Below are 24,948 nucleotides of genomic sequence, written 5' to 3'. Positions count from 1 at the left end.
AGAAAAATCCCTTAGATTGTTGAAGAAAAATAAATAATTCTGATCATCTTTCAATTATAGGAAGAGACCTTCTTATTCTTAGTATTATATATCTGTAACACTGAAATTGGCAATACTTTTTTTTGTGAATTCAGTGCAAAACACACAAAATGCTGGAGGAACAGCGGGTCAGGCAGCATCAATGGCAGGAAATAAACAGTCAACAAAACAGGTTACCCAATCTGCATCGAGTCTCACCAATGTAGAGGAGGCCGCATTGGGAGCACCGGATGCAATAAATGACACCCTCGGATTCAGAGGTGAAGCGGTACCTCACCTGGAAGGACTGTCTAGGGCCCTGAATGGTGGTAAGGGAGGAGACCCGATGCAGATTGAATGACCACCTCGTCGAGCACCTTTGCTCTGTCCACCGCAACAGCCAGGATCTCCTGGTGGCCAGCCACTTCAATTCCACATCCCACTACCGTACTGACATGTCTATCCACAGCCTCCTCTACTGCCATACTGAGGTCAGACACAGGTTGGAGGAACAGCACTTAATATTCTGCCATGGGAGTCTCTAACCTGATGGCTGCAACATTGATTTTCTCTAACTTCTGGTAACCCCTCCCCTTCTTTTATTTCTCCCTTTTTTCCCTTTCCCCCTTTTTTCCCCTTACTCCTGTGGCCTCCTCACCCCTTCTCTTTTCCCTTCCCTCGCCTCATGACCTGCCCATCTATTCCCCACCTCCTTCCCTTTATTCCATGGTCTACTGTCCTCTCCTACTGGATTCCTTCTTCTTCAGCCCTTTGCCTCTTCCATCTATCATCTCTCAGCTTCTTATCACTCCTTTTCACTTCCCTCCCCCACCTACCTTCCCCCTCTCACCTGAACTCACCTATCACCTGCCAGCTTGTGATCCTTGCTCTCCCCCCACCTTCTTATTCTGGCTTCTGCCCTCTTTGCTTCCAGTTCTGATGAAGGACCTCGACCTGAAATGTCAACTGTTCATTTCCCTCCATAGATGTTGCCTGACCTACTGAGTTCCCTCAGCATTTTGTGCGTTTTGCTCCAGATTCCAGCATCTGCAGAATCTCGTGTCGTTGTGAATTCGGTGATCATTTCTTTGATTGGATAATCTATTTGAGGTCACTGACAAAAATTCTCATTTTTCATACAATGTCCCACAAATTTCATGTGGGTGGGATAATGAAATCTCTTTGCATTGTGCACAGTGACACTGTGAATGGATTTGTAAATTGTAAATTTAACAATGAAATTTGGCCACCTTGGAAGAATGTCCATTACTGCAACAGTGAAACTTCCACTAATAACCATTATGACTTCAACTGAGACTCCTAGATTATTGTGAATTATTGTCAAATTCTGGGCAGTTTTGTCTTGTATCTAGGCTTTAAATATCCATTTTAGGTTCTGTAACTAGTACACAATTTAGCCAAGACCAAAGCTCAGAGCTGAAAGCCCTTATGCAGTCCCTGAATTTCTAGTAAGTGACTATAGAGGAAGAGATAAGACGTTACTGAAAAAAAATTCTTTGTGGAGGAATAACTGAAACAGATTTTGTAAATAAATAGTTTATTTCTATATTTGGCATTTATGTATACAAAGGATACAGTATGTTACACTTATATCAAAAAATGAAAAAAATACTGATGTTACATAAGTAACAAATGTAAAAAGTACTTAATCTTACCTTCCCTGAAAGTAAGAAACATGAACAAAACCATTTTCAAAAATTTCATAAGAAAATATCTTCAGTAACAAACAGAGTTGTCTCTTTAAAGTTACTAAACTGGTATAAAAGGAAGAATCATGGAAATAGGGCAGAAAGGATTTTAAAGTATGCACCAGAATTTCAAAGGTTAGCTCTATGGCAAACTAGTCCAGATATTATTTTTAAGTTTTCCCTCGTATTGGCTCCATATTAAACAATGAACGGCAACGCTGCTTCTCAAGCAAATAATGACAATACTTTCCAATGATATTGTAACAGAATGAATCGTTCTCCAAAGTAAGACTGAACCATTCACATAGTGCAGATACAAACACTTATGACAAAAATAAGCTGCACCCTTGTTGAATAAACAGATCAGCTTATAGCAAAGACTGAAGGGAAGAGAGAGGGAAATCTACGCCCGAGCAGTTCTGAAGCACCCTTCCAACATTGGCACAACTGTTTAAAGTGCTGGCCAACTTGTGTGCTGCTCTTGTGCCAGTGGCTGAATAAGAAACACACTGTGCTCGAACAGATCAAGCACATATGTTTTCAGTTCTGAAAAGAAGTCAGGAAAAATATTCTGCAATTGCTGAACGCAAACATCACTCCAATCCTTATGTGCTTTTTTGCAATAGTTGTTCATGGACACCCTGAAAAACAATGATCACTTAAGGGCAGAATTCTTCATGAGCTGAAAGTTATGGACTGCAGAATCTGGCAATAGTTGTCAAGGTTAAGTTGATTTTGAAAAGATTCCATTAAGCAGCTTCTCACTGATAGTGAACTGCAGCTTTTAATGCATCAAAATGTACTGTCTATATAAATTATACCTATACATATTCTTCTGCTTCTGCATCATTAGAAGTCGCTGCACTTTGTGCAGCGTTGTTTAATGCTTCTTCTTTTGTTCCCTTTTCTGGAAGTGATGCAAGATCTTTAAAAACATCCACATAATTCCCAAAACCAGGGCCCCAATTTAATAGATTGTCCCAATTAAAAGCTCCTGTTGCAGCTGCATGTGTTCCAGGCTTGGGTTGTGTCTTATATTCTTCGTGACTTCCCTGTAGGACTGCAGGGCTTCCTTCAGCTCTACGACCATGATATCTTCGTGGCTTTAGTTTGCCACCATAATTACCTTCGTCATCTGCATCAGATTCATTGACTTGAGACAATTTTGGCATACGTGAGGTGTACACAGCAGGTTTGTCTCTGTCATACTCAAACTCAGAGCAGGTGAACGACTCGTGTGAATCACTATCTGAAGATGATTCTGGTGCAGGTGTACCATCAGCTGGGTTCCTCATTCTAGAAAGAGGTCTTCTACAGTCATCATCCGATGACGATCGTCCATGATCTGCGCTACAGATACTTGGGTTTCTAGGACGAGGGGTGTTGAGTCTTTCAACCTCCTCTATGGACAGTCCTACTGGAGGTGTGTTCTCCAGAGGGATTTGCTCAATTGGCTGTTTAAGGCGGCTACCTGGCCTCGAGCCATGACTGTGACCTGTTATGGTCTGGGGGCTTTTGCTTCTTCTTCCAAGTCGTGAAGCATAATTAAAGATGCCAGGCTGGCAAACATCTGAATGTATATCAATAGGGCTTCCCTCTCTCCTTGCCAGGTGCAACTCTCTTGCTGGGCTGTTTCGGTAGAAAGTTCCTGGCTTTGAAAATGGAGCAGGACTTTGTCGAGAGAGTGCAGTAGGATTCTGGCATGTATTGTGACTCAGTGGGGTTGTTCTCAATCCTTGACCGTAAGAAGGCTGATAGCTTAAGCTGCTAGCTCCAAGTGGGAGAGGAGACTGTCGGGCAAAACCCAATGGACTGTGTCTTTGGATGGAAAATTTAGGGGTGTGACTACGAAAATGTTTATAGTGCTGTATAATGTCTGCATCTGAAGGAGCAATGCTACTAGCATTTTCTATGTCATAATGCTCAAGTTCTGTTTCAGGCCCCATACAGGGTTGTCCACTTGGCAACGTATCTGCTGCATGCGGGATGTCTGTCTCATCGAAGATCAAATAGGGGTTTTCCCTTTCGATTATATCAGGCTTTGGAACTCCCTCAGGCTGCTTTCTCACACTCAGCTCTTCATCATATGGCGGAAGGTTATCTGGATCATCAAATCCTTCATTCGCACTCCCTTTCTTCTTCTTTTCTTTCTTCTTTGTATTCTCATCTTTTTGCACCTTTGCCTTTCTACCTCGGCACTGGTTGCAGACAATCAGACCGAGAACGACCAGAGCAAGGAAGGTGGCGCAGCTGCCCACGATGGCTGGGACAGCCCAGAGCGGCAGTGAGAGCTCCTCCGCTTGCAGCTTTGGACTGCAGGTGTATCCTTTATCCGCTCCGGCTTTACAAACAGTTCCCTGGGGACACTGAACATTGACACATACCACCACAGTCTCACACGTTTTTCCAGTGTAGCGATCTGGACAAGTGCAGGTGAAGCCAAATTTTGGTAGGGGTTCACAACTCCCTCCGTTCTGACAAGGATTGGAAGCACACTCTCCTGGTAGGACGCAATTGTATGCGTACCACTGGTTCACACACATTAATCCACCGGAACATGGATTACTTGCACATATGTTAGGACCTCTACATCCTATCTTAACAGAAGGGTCACTTTTCGAAATTGTAACATCGCTATGCTGTCCAGTGAAGGGCAATGTTTCACCATTGTATATTACATAAGAGATACACCCATCAAAATCTGGAAGATAAAAAACACATTTGTCACACAAACTTTCCCTGCAAGGTTTGCACTAAAATATTTATATCTTACTTTTTAAACATAGTAATGATATGACCACTTTTAAGTATCCTGCATGGCGACCTTGAGTTGCAAACATGACCTTTTATATACTAAAAAAAATCAATTTAGATTGAGAAGTGCTTACTTGTGGATAAAGCATTAAGTGACATTGGGAATTTTGCAAAGACCGAATAACCTGTGTACTATAACTTTAAAAACTATATTAGCATGACTCCATGTACCGTTGCTCATAACCTTATTTTCAGTGTATTATTACTCATTCAAATCCATCTTCCTTGTATGTCAGTGATTATCATAGATTAATAACATTTACATGTAACAGTTAATGCTAGATCTAACATACTAATATTGCATTCAGTCCCTAATCACATCCCAGAGGCCTACTCCAGTGGCTACACTATAGTCCCAAAGAGAAAAGAACCATTTAAAAAAAAAATTAAATACCTGGCAACTTGTACTATTTAAGTTCATGCAGTAAGACACAGAAACTTTATATTTTAAAATAAAACAAAAACAGCTGTTGGAACCATGCCAGTAATAATGCTATTGAAAGTATTATAACTTATAAATAAATGAAATAATGGATTCATTTAAAGAGAACAATTTGTGTGTTGACATGAAAGATCAAAGTACAAATTAATGAGAGAAATACTACTGAACAGAAAAGATTCCTAAAAACAAATACTCATTCGCACTCTGCTACCCTCTGGTTTGAACTGTGACCCTGCAAATTAACTGATTTCCCCTTTTCCTTGCTTATTTCTCCCCATCCACTTTCCACTTCATTTCCTTCCATTATGGAGTAGTTTTTCACTTCCTTTTTGTCTTTCTGAATCTTTTCAATACTCTATTATGAAGATTTGTAAAAATTATTAATCAATTTTTTACACTTTCCCTTTTGATCTCTGATGGGTAGAAAAAGACCTTTTGCTCTAACCAGCCTCCTCAGCAGTAATCATGCCTTGTGCATCACAATACCTGCATCCCCCACCTCTAGAGCCAATCGATGATTGTTAAGCCCATCAAAAGAACTTACTTATTTTTCAGTTTCCATCCCAGGCAAAATTTACACAATTGTAATCCATCTTTCCTCTCTTCAAATTCTAATTAATACTATGTGCATCCCTGGTATGTCTAGACAGGAAGTCCCCGACTTACAAATGCCTGACTTACGAACGCCCGTACATACGAACCGACCTTCGTGGTCTTAACGACCTTCGGTTCGTAAGCGGGACCGGCCCCCGATCCTACCATGGCGGCGGTACACCTTCTTTGGCCCAACCCTGGGCCAAGTGTGCATGTGTGGCCCGAGAACCCCAGGCCAAGTGCGTATGTGTGGCCGGGGAACCCCGGGCCAAGTGCGCATGTGCGGCTGGGGCCATGTGCGGCCGCGATCCCAGGGCCAAGTGTGCATGCGCAGCCGCGATCCCCAGGCCAAGTGCGCATGCATGGACACTGTTCCGAGTTACATACAAAATCGGATTACGAACAGTCTCAAAAACTGAACTCGTTCATAACCCAGGGACTTCCTGTATTTGCTTCCTAATTCTAGCATGATTCTGCTTTTCTTTTCATTTTCATGCAGAAGATTTAGAAGTGAGAACAAAAGCAATAAAGTGAATCTTGGTACATATAATTGACACATTTTTTAGGAATGAATCTTTGGGGCATACAATGCTACATGAATGAGAGCCGGCACACGTTAATTTTATGTTTGGGTGTGATAATTTTGTAGGCATTAATGAAATAACTCAATTTTCTATCATTGTTACAAGAATTAAACAGTTGTTGCATATTTCAACACATTAATGTGACACTCACTTATCAGGCTTCCTGTGTAGGAATTAATGGGAACTGTGCAAATAGAATCAGGATGACATAGACTACTGTGCAATACTGTCTAAACTAATACTGCTCAGCATCATGTACAACTGTGTTTATCAATGCAAGACTGGCACACTTCAACATTTAATGCTGCTCTCAGGGCATTATCCTAATGATCTGAGAAAGCAATGAGCTTGTAGGGCAAAACTAACAGCAAACACATAAATGATAACTGGTACTTAGCAAATATGACAACATAGTCTGTTTTCACTCTCTGCCTGAATAGTCTGTCTCATATGTGCTGAATATAGAGTTTTTGTAGTGGGAGAAATACGAAAAATTCTCAGTCTGTACAATAATAAGGGTTATGTGTCCTAAAACCTTTCTGGTTTTTACTTCCACTGAATTAGTGAAACAAAAACAAAGAGAGACACTACCCATTTTACATCACACAAAGTCAAAACTACTCTTCAAACTTTCTTATAATGTTTTTCAATTCTGAAATAATTAAAAGTTAAGATGGAAGGTGATTTCTGGGGCCAAATGCTTTAAATGGAGTTTGGTAGTCTGTAAGTGTACAGGGAGATGAAGCCTAATGCAAAACTTTGCTCCTCAGTGTTACACATTTATTGTCCATCAAAGGATGATGAGTGAGCCTCAATTTTGCTCCAATTAGCTATTAATATTTTGGGTACAGCCAGGGGATCTACATAAATCCCAAGATAAGCTTCCTCTGGTCCTATGGGAGAAAGATAATTGAATACTCATTAAGAGTGTGAAGGGTGAATGATAGCAGACAGGGATAAATTTCATCCATGACCACTTTCCCCATTTCCTATCCATGAGCAGAATGGAGTGCCAGGGACGAATGGTATTTTGTTCCATTGCTGAAGGTCATAAGTACAAGAATCTAACCACACATTGTTTTTAGTTTATTGCATAGATTTTTGATATTTTTCAGGTTTTCACATGTTTTTTCTTTAAAGATTTAGCATTTCCTTTATTTTATTAAATGTTGCTTAAGTATTTTAGAAGTATTTTTATATGGTTGAAGTGCATGTAAGAATTTTCTTTTAGTTTTTTGAATTTGTTTTACTTTAATGTTTTGCAACCCTCTGGTTTGAACTGTGACCTTGCAAATTAACTAACCCTAACCCTTGAGAACTAGTATGATCATTATTAGACCTCTCCCTCTTCCTCTGTTTTGAGCAAGGAGTCTGATGAGGCTGTCTGGAGAGCACTAGATTTTAAAATGTCTAGCTTCTGTCATTTGCAGGAACAACTACTACACTGTGACTCTTTAGCAATAAGAAGCGTGCACCTCATTCATGGCAGAAGTACTGAGTTGTGCCAGTTACCAGCAGAGAGGGATGGAGCTCATAAAGAAGACACTGAGTCAATTAATATTGGAACTATCTGCCAAGTACAACTTATCACCATGGTTCCCTTTAGCAACAGAATCACCTTAGAGTATCTGCAGTATTCTCTATGACTCTGAAGACTCCAAATGAGAGCATATTTTGAAACAACTTTGCACTATTTCCATATTTTATCCCAAATCATCTTGCACTCATTTACAGGGTGAGAAAAATCTGCCAATCTTCTTACTGCTTAAGGCTACCCTGATTCCTCTTGGTGGCTACTCTTTCAATATCATCCTCAACTATTTCTGTAGAGCACAAGACTGGGAAATGGGAAATGCATGCACAACAGCAAGAGGAATTGGGTAATGTTACTTGCCCTTGTTTTGATCCCTTGAAGAACATTAAAGAGTTTATTGTCAATCTGGCATGAAAATTATGATGCGTAGAACTGTTCCTTTAAGGTGCAATCTGTCTGCAAATCAACTTTTTTCCAGAATGGGATGTGTTTGTAACTATTTCTAGGTTGAAATGCACCACACTGGAAAGTTGACTGGGCAGTCGAGAGTCCCCCCTGCACATCCAACATGATTTCCATATCAGAGATGCAACAAATAATGTTGTTCCCTCATGCAATACCTCCTTTTGGAGCATGGCCAGAAAAATTAGCTCATATAATTCCAGGGGTGCCCGTGGATGGCCATTCCCAAGAAAACCAAGTGCTGCTCTGGGATGGAAAACCACTCATTTACATCCCATTACCTACATTCTCTCCTCTGAGAGCAACTCCTGCCAATCTTCCCATAACAAAACTAACAGCCACCAATTACCTATCTCATTTCCTGATTGGCCTAAGCCCAATTCCCAACCCCCAATCATCCTTGACTTCTCCACCCTAAGACACCCCCATCCTCCCCACAGGGTGCTGATCTCTGCCTAGCCACCACTACCCCAACCCCTATTCAGGGCCCTGGCTGCTAACCCTTCTATTCCCTTGTTCCCTCAAATCTAGTCCTTGTTGTCGAGTGCTATTGAAGTTTGCTGTAGTGGGCTGTGCAACAACCGCATAAGGAACTGTAATTTTTAGGCCACTTGTGTCCAGTCACATGGAATACAATCCAGATTTTGGAAGGTTTCCTTAAAAGGAACATCTGCACCGTGTACGTTTTCTAGTAATTCCCAACATGTTCAACTGCAACAAAGGGCTACTTATGGAAATTTGAGGAATGTGAAGGGTAATTACTACAGCACATCACCTCCAGTCACCTTTCTGCATTGAAATGTTCCGTAAATCTCTAGCATTGACTGGATAAGGGGGTGATATTGGGAATAACACTTATTAAGAGACTGACTCTTTCTAGGGTCCAGCTCATCCCTTCATGGTCATCCTTCCCTTGGGCCCCAATAGCTGAGTCATCCTTTGCTGAACCATAGTCGGTAATACCTTAATTTTCTTTACACTTGACTCTCTGCTTCTGTGAAGAATCCTCAGATTCATAAATTGCTTTGAGCAATTTTAAAAAAAGCAAAAGGGCTCCCTTCAGCAGCACCATGTTACCTTGATCCTTTCCCTGGTCCCCAAGGCACAGTGACTATAACACCTGAAGCTCACCACAAATATGCACTGACGAAGACTGGCCTGGTTGCCAATTTGGTAACCCCGGCAGATTAATGAACGGTTGTAATGTATTTCTGGCGGTAAAACCATTGATGATGGAAAGTATTCCTACAGACTCTAGCTTCTACCGTCACTGGATTGGTTTCAATTGTTGGAAAGTGTCACATATTGCTGGTATATGGGTGAATACATCACATCCTAAATGGTTGAACCATTGAGGGAGTTTTATTCCAAAAAGTGTTCAGGTTATATATTGTTTTGAATTGAACAAGATGTGATTTCAATGACCAGCAGATGTCACAGTAAACAAATGATAGAAGTTTTGCCATTACTATAAGTAAAGGTCAATCAGTATAATTTATTGGGCTTTGTGAAGCAAATCATGTCAGAGACCTTGGCAGATCTCTTGGCAGGGAAACATGGCAAAGTATAAGTTAGTAAGAGCAGCTACTGTGATTTCCCAACACAGATTGATGGACAAGGTGGAGAAGAGGAGAGAGGTTCTCTTTCCACAGGGAACCAGAAAACTTTTGAGGTACACATTCAGGCAGCAGTAGGAGGAGATAACACTTGCAGTCAACGCAAGACATCATGCTTTTAGGACATGGGTGCAATGTTACAAAAAAATAATAAAAAGCACACACACGTGGTCAGGCTTAGTATGTACATCAGCAAATTCGATCTCTAACCATTAGCCTCAATACATATCCATGTCTAACCTATCAACAATCTCAATCAGGCAGGTCACCAATATAACACACACACTCACACGTACAATGCACACATGCAAACACCTCATTAACACCTTAAAGCTCAAGTACGTCAAGCCTATCACACAAATTGCAAGAACACTCACCAGCACACCTCCATATAACTGCACATGATCAGCACGCACACACTGGCAGAGAACAAGCAGGGTTCCAATGGCTCAGTTCACTAGCCTGCTCCTCCTGCTCTTGCACTCCTGCACTTCCCTCATCACAACACTACTGTTAATTTTGTGTTCTACATTCTCCTGGTCTTCCTCTACTACAGAACATAGAACAGTACAGCACAGAACAGGCCCTTCAGCCCACAATGTTGTGCCGACATAGTTAATCCCTCCTACCTACAGAATTCCCATATCCTTCTATTTTTCTCTCATTCATGTGCCTATCCAAGCCCCTCTTTAAAGCCCTCAATGAATTGGCCTCCACCACCCTATCAGGCAATGCATTACAGGCATCCACCACTCTCTCAGTAAAAAAAAACTTACCCCTCACGTCTGTTCTGAACCTACCCCCTCTCACCTTACAGACCTCCCTTTATGTTCTCTCTCCCTTCCCTGCAGGTGCTCTTCATTCCATAAATTCTGCCTGACTTGCTGAGTATTCTGGCATTTTCTGTTTTATTTTGGATTTCCAGCATCTGCAGTATTTTAGCTCATCTAATGTAGATTTGATGCACCTGCTAAATTAGACCTCAACAACTCAGTTGCTGCTGTGTTAAGCAGACATGGGAAACCCATTGTTTAGCAGGGTGCAGGAAGCATCCCCACACTTTGCACAATATAAAAGCATCACCAATTACTTGTAGGTCAGTTGGAAGAAGGGTTGGTTTTAGACAGTTTCAGAAGCCTAGGAAGGGTGCTGCAGCTGAAGGTATGGAAAAACATTACCATAAAATTGCAGCTGTCAGTGCTAAGGCTTTGCTTTCCTTTAAGAGAAGAGCATCATATGAAGAACAAGGTGGGGACCTGGTGTCCACCAGGAAATGGAGAGCAGGAGGCCCTCTTTGCAAAGGATATACAGGGAGCAGTTCTCCTACATCCACTTGTGTGAGAAACATTGTGTAAGTCTTTGTTCATTGAAATTTGCCATTTGTCACATGCAGCAATACCACATAACACTGCCAGTGGCAGTGAAACTAAGGACTGCAATGAACTTCTTCACCTCCAGGGTGAAGCTGGGAGTGTAATATTTTACTATTTGCAACTCACCACAGCTATGAGGCTTTTTCACCCAAGGTGAGCCAAGCTCATCTCTTTCTCATTGGTCAAAGAGCAGTACCACAGTGAGTGCTTGGAATCTTGAGGATGTGGAATTCCCTCTAGTTGAAGGAGCATTATCTGTACTCACATTGCCTTGAGCATGCCACATAAGAATTCTGAGATGTAGAAATTGCAAAAAAATTTCAATGGCCACATGCAGATTCACCTCTGAGCTAACTTGCAGAGTTCAATATCTGAGGTGGTGCATAAAAGTGTTAGATTTAGTGACAGGCTATTATCTAAATTGTTGTTCAGTTGACACTTGTCCAGATGTGAGCCCTTGGCTATCTGAAAGCAGAAAGGCTAGGGAGAGGGCTTTGGTTAGAGGAGTGGTCAAATAAGATGTATCACAGAGTCATTGACATGATACAGCATGGAAAAAGGCCCTTCAGCCCACTGAGTCCATACCAACAATCAAGCACCTATTTTTGCACTGGGCTTACTCTAACCCCTTTTATTCTCCCCACATTCCCATCAACCTTCTCCAGATTCGACCACTCATCTACACACCAGGGGCAATTTACAGTGACCAATTAACCCACCAACCTGCACATCTTTGGGATGTGGGGGAAAAATGGAGGACTTGGAGGAAACCCATGTGGTCAGAGGGAGAACGTGTGAACTCCCCACAGACAGCACTGGATGACAGAACACAACTTTGATCACTGGAGCTGTGAGGCATCAGCTCCACCATATATGTTGCCATATCTGCAGCTTGCAAATCAGAAAAGAATGTGGGATTTGGCATATGTGGAGTAGGATTATGTATGAATGAACCAATGCGTTCAATGATCTTTGCATTATTGTTAGTCACAGACTCAAAGGCAGATGCTCCATAAAGACCACCACTCTCTCTTACAAAGTCTTCTATTTCACATTTTCAGCATTCTGTTGGTTTTTACCTCCTCTTCTAGTATTTCAACTCCATTCACCTCTTCCAGACAAAGCTCAACCACCCTCTTACAGGTGACACCACCACCACTTGTGTCATTCAATTTCTCTTGATTTCCAGCTGTCACAGATTTTCCCTTTCGTATCTACACCCTTCCCCATTTCTCTGCAACTTAAGACGTTTCATTTCTAATTTCCTCAGTTTTGATGAAAGGTTATTGAACTGAACTGTTAAACCTCTTTTCTTTCCATAGATATTGCCTATGCTGCTCAGTATTTCTTGAATTTTCTGTAATTATTCTGCATTACATGAGGATTGATGTCATGATCTGCCTACATGGTACACTTCTGAAGTGCACAAATGACTTGTGACTTCGTTGAAGTAAATAACGTTATTTATATATTGTCTCCAACATCCGGGTCCAGAATTTCCTGCCCATGGGGAGTCAGCTATCCTCCTCCATTCACTTTATGGTATGTATGAACTTTTTGATCACTTGGTAAACTTGTAGTGACAGGAAAGTTATCAATGGTGGAGCTTTGAGTGATGCTAGGGTATTCAATGACAGAGTGCAGACGGGAAAAGCTTACAGAGAGTGGCCAACATGTTTGAGACTTCTACAATGCACACATATATTTGAGAAATCAGGAGTCTGGTTCTGCATGCAATATCTGGCATTTCCCTGCAAAATTGGGCCATTCACTTCATACTTTTGAGTATTGTTGTTTTGGTGTTGTAGACAAAAATTATTCTAATATACAGTAGATGGGTATTTGGTGACCATCAGGAATGGGAGGAGGACAGATCCAAAGGGCTGTACTAACCCTTCTGTGCTGTACGACAGCACCGTCTCAGAGGTAACTGATTAATCTGATTTCAAATCTGTTGTTTGAGGGATAAATATTGTCCCAAGCACAGGAAATATCATTTTAGATTTTTATTGGTAATGAAGCTCATGGAGAACAGGAATTCAGTCCACCAATGTGTTCCCACTCAATCATAGTCATAGAGTTGTACGGCACAGAAATGGTTCCTTTGGCTCACCCCGTCCTTGCCAACCTGTTGCCCACCTACACTAATCTTATTTCACTTGATGAATGTTCTGTGGTCAGGTGAATGCCAACGTTGGCAAGTTTCCAGCAGTATTTCTGGATATGGCGAGGAAAATAGCTGTTGGAAAATGGATGTTGTTGACTTATCATCATATTTGTATGTAACCTCCAGCATTACCCAACCACGTGGGAATAACTGACTGCACTAAGGAAGGTGGCCTTACATCTCAAAATCCTCACCTGCTCAGCAATTGTGACCAATAGGAATTGAACAAGAATGCTAGCCCCTAAAGCTGATAAGGCATTAATCATGGGAAGTATGAGTTATATAATAGTAACATTAGATTCATGAACCCATAACCTTGGGAAAAAATATCGAAGATACTGCCCCCTGACACTTCCAAAATTCCTTTTCCATTTCAACCATGTAGAGGTCTCGCAAACACAACTACTGCCAATCATCTTGCCATCATTCTTCAACTCATACAAATTCTGCATTCTATTACCCATTATTCTTGCCCTCACTAACTTACTTTGGCTTTCGGCCTTCCATTGTGTTAAAGACTGTTATTCTTGGCTTTAAACCCCTTTCGAGTCTTGCCTCTCCCTATATCTCTAATGTGCTTCAGTTTGCAATCCTCCTCTCAACTTCTTTGACTTCAGCACAACTATCCCTTCGCCCTATCATTTTTGGCCACACCTTCAATCATCTGGATCCAAACCTCTAGTAATCATTTCCTATTGCTCTCCGTATCTTGCTGAAGGAACAGTCTCTGCCTTAACCATCCCCTATGGCAAATCATTCCATGTTACAACAATCCTCTATGTGAAGACATTTTTTGCAATGTTGCTCCTTCATCTCTCAGTGAACATTCTACATTTTGACCCCTTGCCACAAATTGCCCAATCAGAGAAAATTGTCCTTCCCTATTCTTTTCTATAAAAAAACTCATTATAAATCTAAAAAAACTATACGAGATTTTCTTGGCCTTCCTACTTCATTGAAAATAGTTCCATTAACTCATCTTATAACAAAAGGTAAAAATAAAATCTATCCATATGGTGCCTTCCTGACCCTGGAATGTCTCAAAGCACTTCATCCCCAATTAAGTGTTTCTGAAGTGTAGTTACTGTTGCAATGCAGACAAACACATCAGCCAAAATTGCACAGAGCAAGGTCCTAAAGACTGCAATAGACCAGTTAATCTGTTTTGACTACTCTTCTGCAATGCTACGGAAAATCAGCTAGAAACAATGCAATGTAAAAATATGGTTTAAAGATAAAGAAAAATGTACAATTTTAAAATAATATCTGAATTATGTCTGCTCCCCTTGGCCCTATTATTTCCCAACTACTAACCCTGCTCTGCGTTAAAGTGGCTCGACTTTGAGTGTAACACATTGGGAGATTCTTTTATTATATAATATTTGACCACGTCTTTCAACCTGACATCCCTACTCATTGAAGACTTAAGAAGTCATATAATGTAAAAAGACCATTTGGTTTGTCAAGCCTGCTTCTTCTACAAATAACAAACAAACTAACTTCCTGTGATCCGGCTTTTAACCTCAAGGCAAAGCTCTGCTTAAAGCGTCCCCATTCCTTGTAAGTATCCAGTCAGAATTCCATTGGATGCAACCTTGACTTGTCATCATTGATACCTGCCCATCTGGACTTACCTTTTCCAGATGAGCTCAACCTCCACACTAGGAGATGCCCAGGAGGCAGAGCAGGCTCCAAGGGGTGAGTAGGCCTCAAGTGGCCATTAGACCATACAATACAGGAGCAGAATTAGGCCCACTGAGTCTGCTCCGCCATTCAATCATGGCTGATTTTCTTTTCAACCCCATTCTCCCACCTTCTCCCCGTAACCCTTAATGCCCTTACCAGGAATCAATCTTCTATGCCTTAAATACACCCAATGATGGCCTGCAAAGTTCTCTGTGGCAATGAATTCCACAGATTCATCAACTCCTGGCTAAAGAAATTCCTCCTCATCTCAGTTTTAAAGGGACATCCCTTTAAAACTGAGATGAGGCTGTGCCCTCGGATCTTAGACTCCCTACAAATGGAAACATCCTCTCCACGTCCACTCTTTCAGTATCCAGTAGGATTCAATGAGATCCCTCCTTCATCCTTCTGAACTCCATCGAGTAGAGGCCCAGTGACATCACTTGTGGTCCTTCCTCCTAGCACATCAGTGCTCTGTGACTGGGCTGAACAGTGAGCCCAGAGGTGGAATGGGTGGTCAGATGTGCTGGCATTTGACGTCCTGCGCAAATTGGAATTCTGCATTTTGTTGGGTGTGTGTGCCAAAACCCAAGACATGCAGAAGCCCTACTGGCTGACAGCAGGCAGTTTCCTGTAGCACCATCTGCTGTTAGTCAGCTTGATTTGGCCCATTGCTTAACTATCTGCTATTCACCCTCAGGTCCTCAATACTTGGTGTACAAAAATCAGTTGATAATAAGTTCAGGGTATCTTCCACCCATTGATAATAAATGCTTCATATTCAATCAAGAAACTCATGTGGATAGATTGATAACACAAGGTACGTAATTACCCACCTGGATCAGTGCTCTGGTAATTTAGCCCTGGAGGTATGCCCCCAAGGGAGACACTTAGGACATTTAATCCTCCAAAATCCTGTGTATTATGATGGATTTCTCGAGCGTAAATCCTATCAATTGAAAAGGTTGTAATGGATCTATTTTTCTCGATTACAACAGTATGCCATTGTCCATCAGATACAGAAATCTCGGGAATATTTCTTTCCACTTTTCCACCAACACCAGCATCAGAGGTGTAATGTAACTTCCCATTTTTCACCTACAGAAGAAAGGAGAAAAAATATGTAAGTGTTAGGACATTATTTATAAATGACTCCATATTACAGACTTGCATAAGGTAAAAGCCTTTTACTGCAAACTATCACTTTGGTGCCATCTTGCTCATTATGATGTCAGGTTCACTAGGTAACTCAACACCGAGATTCTTGCTCATATTGCAAATCCTTTTAAATCATTTTTCCACAATACAGTAAATATTTGCAGTATGGGAACCTTACATACTGTATAGATGTACTCTGAAATACAGGTAAATTCTTCAAAAGTGAGTAAGTGCTTTGACCATTTGGAAATATGCCACTTTCATTTCTTAAAAAAAAGTTGAATGCCCAATATGTGAAGCGCTATGTCAAAAATGCAGAAATTTTCATATGGTGTGCCACATGCAATTTTTAAGTAGTGTTGGGTCAGATCACGATAGAAAAATAAATACGCCAAATTTCATCATTTACTTTTGCCTGACACAGAGTGATGGTATGCAACCTCCCTCAATGTTCTGATATCAGGTTCCCTTTGTACAGTCTATTGCACACCAGCTTGTCTTCATTAATAACCATCTCAGAGTAGATGCCATATCATTTACAAATATTTGAAGGCCTGTTTGACTCCTTGGGTTACTCCAAGTCTACAAGCAGTACTTTGCATACAATGTGAACTTTGCCACTGAAAAATGAAACCGCCTTATGTAGAAAGGTTTCTGCATAAAACAGCTGCAACATGTTTGTTCTTTTAAAACAAGGAATTTCAAAAATGCCAAAATATTCTATTGTTATTTTACTTTGTTCTGTTTTACATGAAAAGACATTACAGAGTAACTGGTTCCAGCAGTTCTATAGTACAAGCATCATGCTGCCAGGTGGATTCCTCAAATAATAAAGGATAGAAATACATAAGGCATTCAAAAATTGAAAATGTCAAGAGATATTCTCAAATCTACCACTGCCCATTAGAACACCTAGATAATATGGAAAAGGTTGTAATAGACAATCTTTAATCAGGATGCTACCAAAGCATTAATCTGCATTTTTGTGAACCAGTTATGATTTTCCCTAGTACATTTCAAATTTTCTAGTTTTATTAAAATTTCCAGCAACAAAACATATTTTTAGTGTATTATCGTGAATGAACAATGAGAATATTATACTTTAACTTGGAGACGATATTGAAGAGCAAATCTTCCAGGGCTGTTTGTTGTTTTTTTTTGCCTTATGACATTGTTGTCATGAACAAAATGCACTATTTTCCATTTCCTGATCATTTTCCATGAAGCTTTGGCTTCTGGAGCTGAAGACCTGGGAGTCCATCATATAGCCTGTAGCTGGTTGGCAAGAGTTAAGATGAAGGATGTTTCTGGCACAATGCCCAGCACTAGTTAAAACCTCCCAGCACTGTGGCCAATACTTTTATGAAGGAAGGACATGGGTGATGGGAACAATGATTAAAACCATAGCAGTGCATGCAGTCTAATCAAATCATCTAAAACTAGCTTTAATCTTACCTTCACAGTAGTATAATTGCTGCTTTCCTGGACATGAATTAAAATACCATTTTTGCTTCTTGTTCTGAACTTTATGTCCAGGCTGCTTGCAGTCACAGGATCAGGAGGCTGACGCTTCAAACTCTGGTTTAATAAGTAGTCCCGCTTCTTATTCTGATTAATCATATAGTCCAGGCGTCCCCTACCATCCAATGACAAAGCAGTGTCCACGTTGACCACTAGAAAGACAACATTTTTGAGCAGAATTAATATCAACTTTGAAATACTTGGAAAGAGCTAATCCAGCTCATGTTACAGTAAGTTAATTATTAATGATGTGGAGTTGTAATTAAGTTTAAATAGACCAAATTAGGCAATGCATCGGTCATTTTATTTTCATTAGAGAAAGTTGAAAGGTAAACTATTAGGAATGTTCTAAATTTCGAGAGTTTGAAAGGACAAATAGTGAAGAATTAGGAGAAGGGGTAGGTTACACAGCCTCTCAACGTTGGTCCAATGTTCAATGAAGTCACAAATAATATCATTGTTGGCCTCAATTCCACTTTCCTGGCTGATTCCCATAATCATGCCAGTATTATCTTAAATGGACAAAATTTTAATGCATTGAATTAATTGAATTTAAATTCCATTGTGCTAGGATCTGAACTCCTGGCTCTGGATCATCAGTCAAAGTCACTGAAGTCTGAAACCAATAACTAGTCCACCGTGCAACTGTATCCTTTAGTTTATCATTTTCCATTGAGGCCAACAATGATATCGGTATTAGTAACACAAAATCACAGAAATACATTTATAAGCCATTTAAGAAAACATTTAGAAGAAACTGTTTCATGCAAAGAGTTTGTTGAACATGTAAATTATTACCACAAATGGCTATTGAACAAAAGACTGATAATCAAAGCATTGAAAAGGGAATTGTATTTCTGAGAAGGGAAAATAAAATGTTTTGGGGAAAGCAACCTGATCTGCTGGCAAGATGTGGAGTTGATAATGGGACAGGTAAATGACTTCAGTGGTCTCCTTCTGTAATGACATTTCTAGTTCACTGACAGTCACCTTACCAAGGGATAAACTTACAGAATACACTGGAAACAAAAGTTGGAGCGGGGGTTGGGACTATTTATAAGCTGATTGCACAAGGAAATGGTGAATATCTGAGAGTAAGTTGCTCACCTTCTCTCGCAGCCTGACACAATGCTGACTACAGGCAAGACACAAATGGCATTGTTGAAAATAAATAATTAAAAACAAATAGTTTAGAATCCAATAAAAATGAGTCATAAACCAGAGTTGCTTTTAACAACTTTACATGTTCATTGTTCTCACAATAACTCCTGCATTGTGTCAATTCTGCACCAGGCCTTGTTTATTTATTGGATCTGACAAGAAGTTTTCATTTTGAGTAATCCAGAACCTCTCAACAAAAATATACAATGGTGAAAAAAACATTTCAGTGTATTATTGTCATCCTATGAGGCCAACAGAAACAGTGGGGCCACACAGTGGTCTATCATACATCCCTAAAGTCTTGGGTCATTGGTTCGATTGTTGAGTTCAATTGTAGTAAAGCATGTGATAATAAACTTGTCAGTTCGCAGTGAAATACTGAGTGGGAAGGTCCCCAGCATCTTGGGTCACTGAGACCACTTGTACCAACCTGGCTGGCTGCCAATACCTTATTCTGTAGAACTGAGGCTCCATCACCAATATGTTTTTCTTTTACATTCAGACTATAGTAGGGATTTAACAGTCCAGCTGTGAAAACACACTGCTTTGCAATAATCACCAGCTTCTTTATTTCTAATTCAAGTCAGCAATTTTGAAGTCCAAATGTAAAATCCTGCCACCCAGTTTCATTAAACAGTCAGAATTAATTACATTCATTATGGGAGTAAAAAGGTCAGAATTTCAAAAATACGCTGGTCGTTGGAACTCTCTCTGCCTCATTAAGAAGCACAAACTCTTAGTACGGTTTTTCATGTTTCTAGTGGTACAGTAATGGAACCTCACACATAATGGATAGATAAGCAAGTTAAAAATTCAAGCCTTACATTTTTCACAATATTTTCCTGTATATCCATGCTTGCAATTACACTGCTGCCATGACCAGTAATCCACACAGGGGCTCTCATGTTGGCAGGGGCTGTTTAGACAGACTCCTTCGATTCGGAAACACCTGAAATCAAACAAAATTTTGAGGCATGAATTAACACAACAGGCCAAAACTCATTCAAGATGAACCTCTTAATGACTACAAGCCTGAACTGTCACAATTATTCAGGGCTGCTGTTGTCCATACTATGGATTATGAAACTTTCCCCATTAGTGGCGATACAAAATAAAACTTCCACAGCAGGGGAGCAGCAGAGAATAGGGTTCCACTGAGAGAAGAAGGCGGGCTCGTTAATGAGCTCCCGGACTTTCCTCAATGAATGATCTAAAACTCTTAACAGCGGGAACTTAAATTGGCACTAGCTTACAAATCATCAATATGTTATTGGTAATGATTTTGAAATAAATGAAATCCTGTGTTAGCATAACTGGACTTCAGATACTACTTTTCCCTACATTTCATAATACTAGTCTTGCTAATGAAGAGTACATTCTAAATAGAGAGTAAAGTTGGCACTCTTATTATTGATTGCTGATTGTTCACTTTAATAGGTGAGATAGGTAAAGCAAGTTTAAAAAGGACACAGTTGCCGAAAGTCAAAGGTTGATAAGCCCAGAATTTCCTGACAGTTGTACATGTCCTATGCTGTCCATTCCCCTATCTGCTCAGTATGCACTTATGTGGAGAGGACCTTGTAGTGACAACGTCCTGAATGGTTGATGATGCCATGTGTACCATGGATCCCTCTATCATAGATTCAGAAAGAGAGTTACGGCATGGAAACAGGAACTTCGGCCCATTGAGTCTGCGCTGACACTGATCCTAAATTAATCCCAGTGCCTTTCTCCCATATTCTCATCAACTCCCCTCGATTCTACTGCTCCACCACACACCAGTGGCAAATTTACACTGGCCAATTAACCTAGTGACCCACATGTCTTTGGTATGTGGGAGGAAACCAAAACACCTGGAGAGAACCCATGTGGATACAGGGGGAATGTGCAAACCTCATGCAGAGAGCACCCAAGGTCAGGATCGGAGCTGGGTCTTTGGCACTGCAAGGCAGCGGGTTCTCCTAGTTGTGCCAATGTCCTGCTTCTGGATGCAAAAGGCATCACATGGCAGGGTCTGAATAAGTCCTATCCATGGAATTACTTGGATATTTGGTTGAGCTACTCCCCTGAGTTTAACTGGCTGTCAAAACTTTGAAATGATACGACTGTTTGTGAATGCCTTTGGCATTGTCAAACACTGAAAACTATTAAAAATCAATCATACATTAAAAATGTAAAATTCAAAATAAAGATAAAAACACTTACAACCATAAGAAAATACTTAATTTCATATATTTAAGTTAATTCAAAGTAAATTACCCTGTATTTACTGTAAAATACTATGATGCTGGAGGAACTTAGCAGGCCAAGCAGCATCCATGGAGAAAAGCAGGCGGTCAACGTTTCGGGTTAGGACCCTTCTTCAGGACTGAAGATAGGAAAAGGGGAAGCCCAATATATAGGAGGGAAAAGTGGAGCAGTGAGAGGTGGACAAAGGAGGGGAGGCGGGGTAGGCACAAGGTGATGCAGTTAAGAGATAGTGATAGGCAGGTATGAGGGAGGAGGGGAGAGCAGATCCACCAGGGGATGGGTCAAAGATAAGGAGAGAAAAATAAAGAAAAATGGGGATAGAAAAAAGTGAGATAGGCTAGGAAAGGGAAGAAAAGAAGCAGCATGGTTGGGGGGGGGGGGGTGTGGGGAAGGGGTGTGGGGATTACTTAAAGTGAGAGAATTCAATGTGATCTGCATCTCCCGTTGCCAGTCACTTCAAATCCCCCTCCCACACTTTCACTGATATGTCAGTCTTCAGCCTCCTCCACTGCCAGGAGAATTCCAAGCGCAAACTGAAGGAACAACACCTCATTCTCCGTCTTGGAACCTTGCAGCCTGACAGCATGAACATTGAATTCTCCCACTTTAATTCCCACACCCCTTCCCCACACCCCCCAACCATGCTTCTTCTTTTCTTCCCTTTCCTAGCCTCTCTCTTTTATCTACCCGCTTTTTCTTCTTTATCTTTGACCCATCCCTGCTGTTCCCTCCTCCTGCCTATCACTATTTCTTACTTGCATCTACCTATCACCACCTTGTGCCCACCCCGCCTCCCCTCTTTTGTCCACCTATCACTGATCTGCTTTTCCCTCCTATATATTGGGCTTCCCCTTTCCTATCTTCAGTCCTGAAGAAGGGTCCTGACGTGAAACACTGACCGCCTGCTTTTCTCCACGGATGCTGCCTGGCCTGCTGAGTTCTTCCAGCATCATAGTGTTTTTCATCTAGATTCCAGCATCTGCAGTCCTTTGTTTCTCTAGTAACCCTGTACTTAGTTCTCTCTTTCAAAGCCATTTCTCTCCATTGAAATGAATACACCAGATCTAACCATACACAATTCAATAGGCAGATTCTCCAGCATAGCTACCAGGGAACTGCAGGAAGTTAGTGATTTATCTCTACTCTCCATGGGGAGTCCAGTGTTGGAGTGGTGGCAGGCACCTCTCAGATAGTTTGTATCTTCAGCATTTGCAAGCATTTGCATGGAAATACTGAGCATTTTGACTTTTATGCCAACATTTTACATTTGTTACATTTTTGGTAAACATCTAATCTTTAATATTTCAGTTGCAGCAATTTTAGTAGGACTGTCAGAAAGATCATAAGTCTGTAATTTTAAATAAATGTAAAAGTGCTTTCACCAAAATAAAATTCCAGCAACGTAGCTACCCTTTAAATTTTGTAAATTGCAAGTGAAAATATTACGGTTGTTAATGGGACAAACCATAACATACTGGTATAGTATTCCTCTCTACTGCTTTAATAGGGCCATAAATCTATTGATACTGTCAACAAAACTGGAGACAGAGAACATCACATGAACACAGCAGGTATTTTACATTCTGCAACTAGTTTAACAGAATGCATAAGAAATATAATTGTTAAAAGTCAGACCTGTCGAGAATCCCATGGTTTGCCAGAGCTTGACTGGGTTCTAGTGGACGACCATTGACAGCAAATTCCATCACGCATCCAACAAAATCATGCGTAACAACCTGGCCTTTCCTTTGAAGAATTGGTTCTATTGATCTGATTCCACCTATTGTTAATCTATTAGGTTGCACTTCCAGGGTCCTGTTGCATTAAATAAATAAATGAAAAGTCAAGTTACATGTATACAAACTGAAAACCTACCATAATTTCTCTAAAGGAAGATGCAAAACTCTAAAATAAACACTGATTATTAAACAATAACAACATTTAAAAGTCATTTGGATAAGTATATGGATAGGAAGGATTTGAAGGAATATGGGTCAAACACAGGCAAATGGGACTAGCTTGGTGGGCTCCATGGTTGGCATGGATGAGTTGGGCCGAAAAGCCTGTTTCCATACTGTATTACTCTATGACTCTATTAAACTGGATTCAGCAGTATGGGTTAGAAACTTAGATATGCAATACATACTTTTTCAGTGCTACACAGATGAATACCACTTTTCCTCCAGAGGCACCCAATCATAATCATTTCTGGTAAATAAATAAATGCAAATCCAGTCCTTTGTCAGCAGATGTAACTCTGCCTACACAATAACTCTGGAAATTCCACTGGGAACCTTTGGTTGTGAATCGCCCTTGTGCATTTGACATGCTTCACATGTTAATCTTGGACAGTCTCCAATCTAGAACTAATTGTGATGAACCATTTACTGGGTTAATTATTGACATGTTCCAATGCTCACTAAAAATGTCCTGTCAGTGAGTGAGCCTTACTGCTTGCTGTCAGAGCAGAGGTTTGATTAGACAAACACCTCTCCCTGAAGTCCTCTAGCCTTTCCTTTGCAGGTGCCTGGCCATACAATTGCTTATCCCACCTCTGCTATTCCAACCAATGACAGAGTCCACTCAAACTGCAACTCTATGGATCCTTCACACAGTGTGAGCCTAGATCAAGCTGCAACTTGTTCCAGTAACAGCAATTGGCTCCTATTGCTAGTGTCTCAGTTGTCACAGGAAATCAACCACCAGGATCCTGCTTCATCTACACATGGAAACATCAAAACAAGGCCAAACCTAGATGAAAATCAAATCAAGCCATTTTAATCTTTGAGATTTCTTTATGCCCAATGTAAAGCTCTAGATATTGTCTACCTTTTGAGGAGACAATCTGTTCTCTGCAATGTGACAGAAAGCGGTAGGTCTTTCCTGAGTGTGGTTATTAAATACACTCGTAGTGGAAACACCCTTAGTTTCCAAGAAAGAAACTAATAACAGCTTGGAAATTTCACATGTTTTCAACTCTCACCATGACTTTGGAATTTATCAGTGCAGCCCTGGAGAAATAGATTAATTTGTAGAAATCAACTATTTACATTTTTTCTCTGAGGGTAGGGATTTTGATAAAATTACAGAATGAGGTCCTGGGAAGCCCATGCAATTTCCTGGTTGATCATTAACTGACATTTTTGAGTTCAGACTCCCACTGAAACTTAGAAACCATGCTATTAGGAAGTTCTTATTATCCATTATGCTATAAAAAGTAAACACAAAATCTGTTTTTCTCCTTAAGAGTTATCAAAGAGCAGACAATCAGGCCCCACTAGATGTCTATAAACCTCACTGGTATTTTCTGTGATATTCCAAATGGTACCAAGCAGATTATGTATTAAATAGATTTGTGTTATTTGAACAGAGTTGTAAATATTCAATGAAATAATAAACAAATGCAAAATCCAGAATGTCATTTGCCAGCAGACATAACTCTGCCTACATGACAACAGCTGTTCCACTTCAAAATAACTCAATGCTTTTAACGCTGAGAAAAGCATTACTTTTTCTTTCAGAAAATTGCCTTTCACTGTTTTTAAGGAAATACATTGGCCTAAGTCCTGGTGACAAATAGTAAAGTTGTGCTAATGAAGCACCCATTATCAGTGTGCAAAATGGCTGGCATATTCCAGAGAAAAGTTGTGACGTGGGAATCTGCAGAACATGCTCTTTGATTTAGATTATTGTACTGTTTGCTCTGCACAAGCATAATCTCACCAAAGCTGTTCATTTCAGTAACCTCTGAATTTACAAATTAATTGTTCGTTGCTTTGTGGCAGTAATTTAGGGCTGGATATTAAGTGCGCACATATTCCTTTAATGTCATGATAGTTGTTCATGTACTTCTTCCAAT

General features: G+C 40.5%; 1 protein-coding gene across 1 annotated transcript in view; it reads right to left on the bottom strand.

The window, feature by feature from the left end:
* Positions 1 to 1,598: 1,598 nt before the first annotated feature.
* The window catches only part of LOC127582445 (protocadherin Fat 4), a 293,967-nt gene continuing 270,617 nt past the window's right edge, over positions 1,599 to 24,948 (bottom strand). The window contains exons 14-18 of the mRNA XM_052037709.1: positions 22,725 to 22,904; positions 19,664 to 19,788; positions 17,613 to 17,830; positions 15,836 to 16,097; positions 1,599 to 4,428 (exon numbers count right to left, since the gene is read on the bottom strand). Of these exons, the coding sequence (XP_051893669.1) occupies positions 2,549 to 4,428; positions 15,836 to 16,097; positions 17,613 to 17,830; positions 19,664 to 19,788; positions 22,725 to 22,904 (2,665 nt within the window). The 3' untranslated portion in view covers positions 1,599 to 2,548. The remainder of the gene's footprint in view (positions 4,429 to 15,835; positions 16,098 to 17,612; positions 17,831 to 19,663; positions 19,789 to 22,724; positions 22,905 to 24,948) is intronic.

Source organism: Pristis pectinata, chromosome 2 (assembly GCF_009764475.1).
Source record: "Pristis pectinata isolate sPriPec2 chromosome 2, sPriPec2.1.pri, whole genome shotgun sequence".
In the NCBI taxonomy this organism is placed as follows: domain Eukaryota; kingdom Metazoa; phylum Chordata; class Chondrichthyes; order Rhinopristiformes; family Pristidae; genus Pristis; species Pristis pectinata.
The sequence above is the reverse complement of the archived record's forward strand: the minus strand, read 5'-3'. Positions and strand labels throughout refer to the sequence as shown.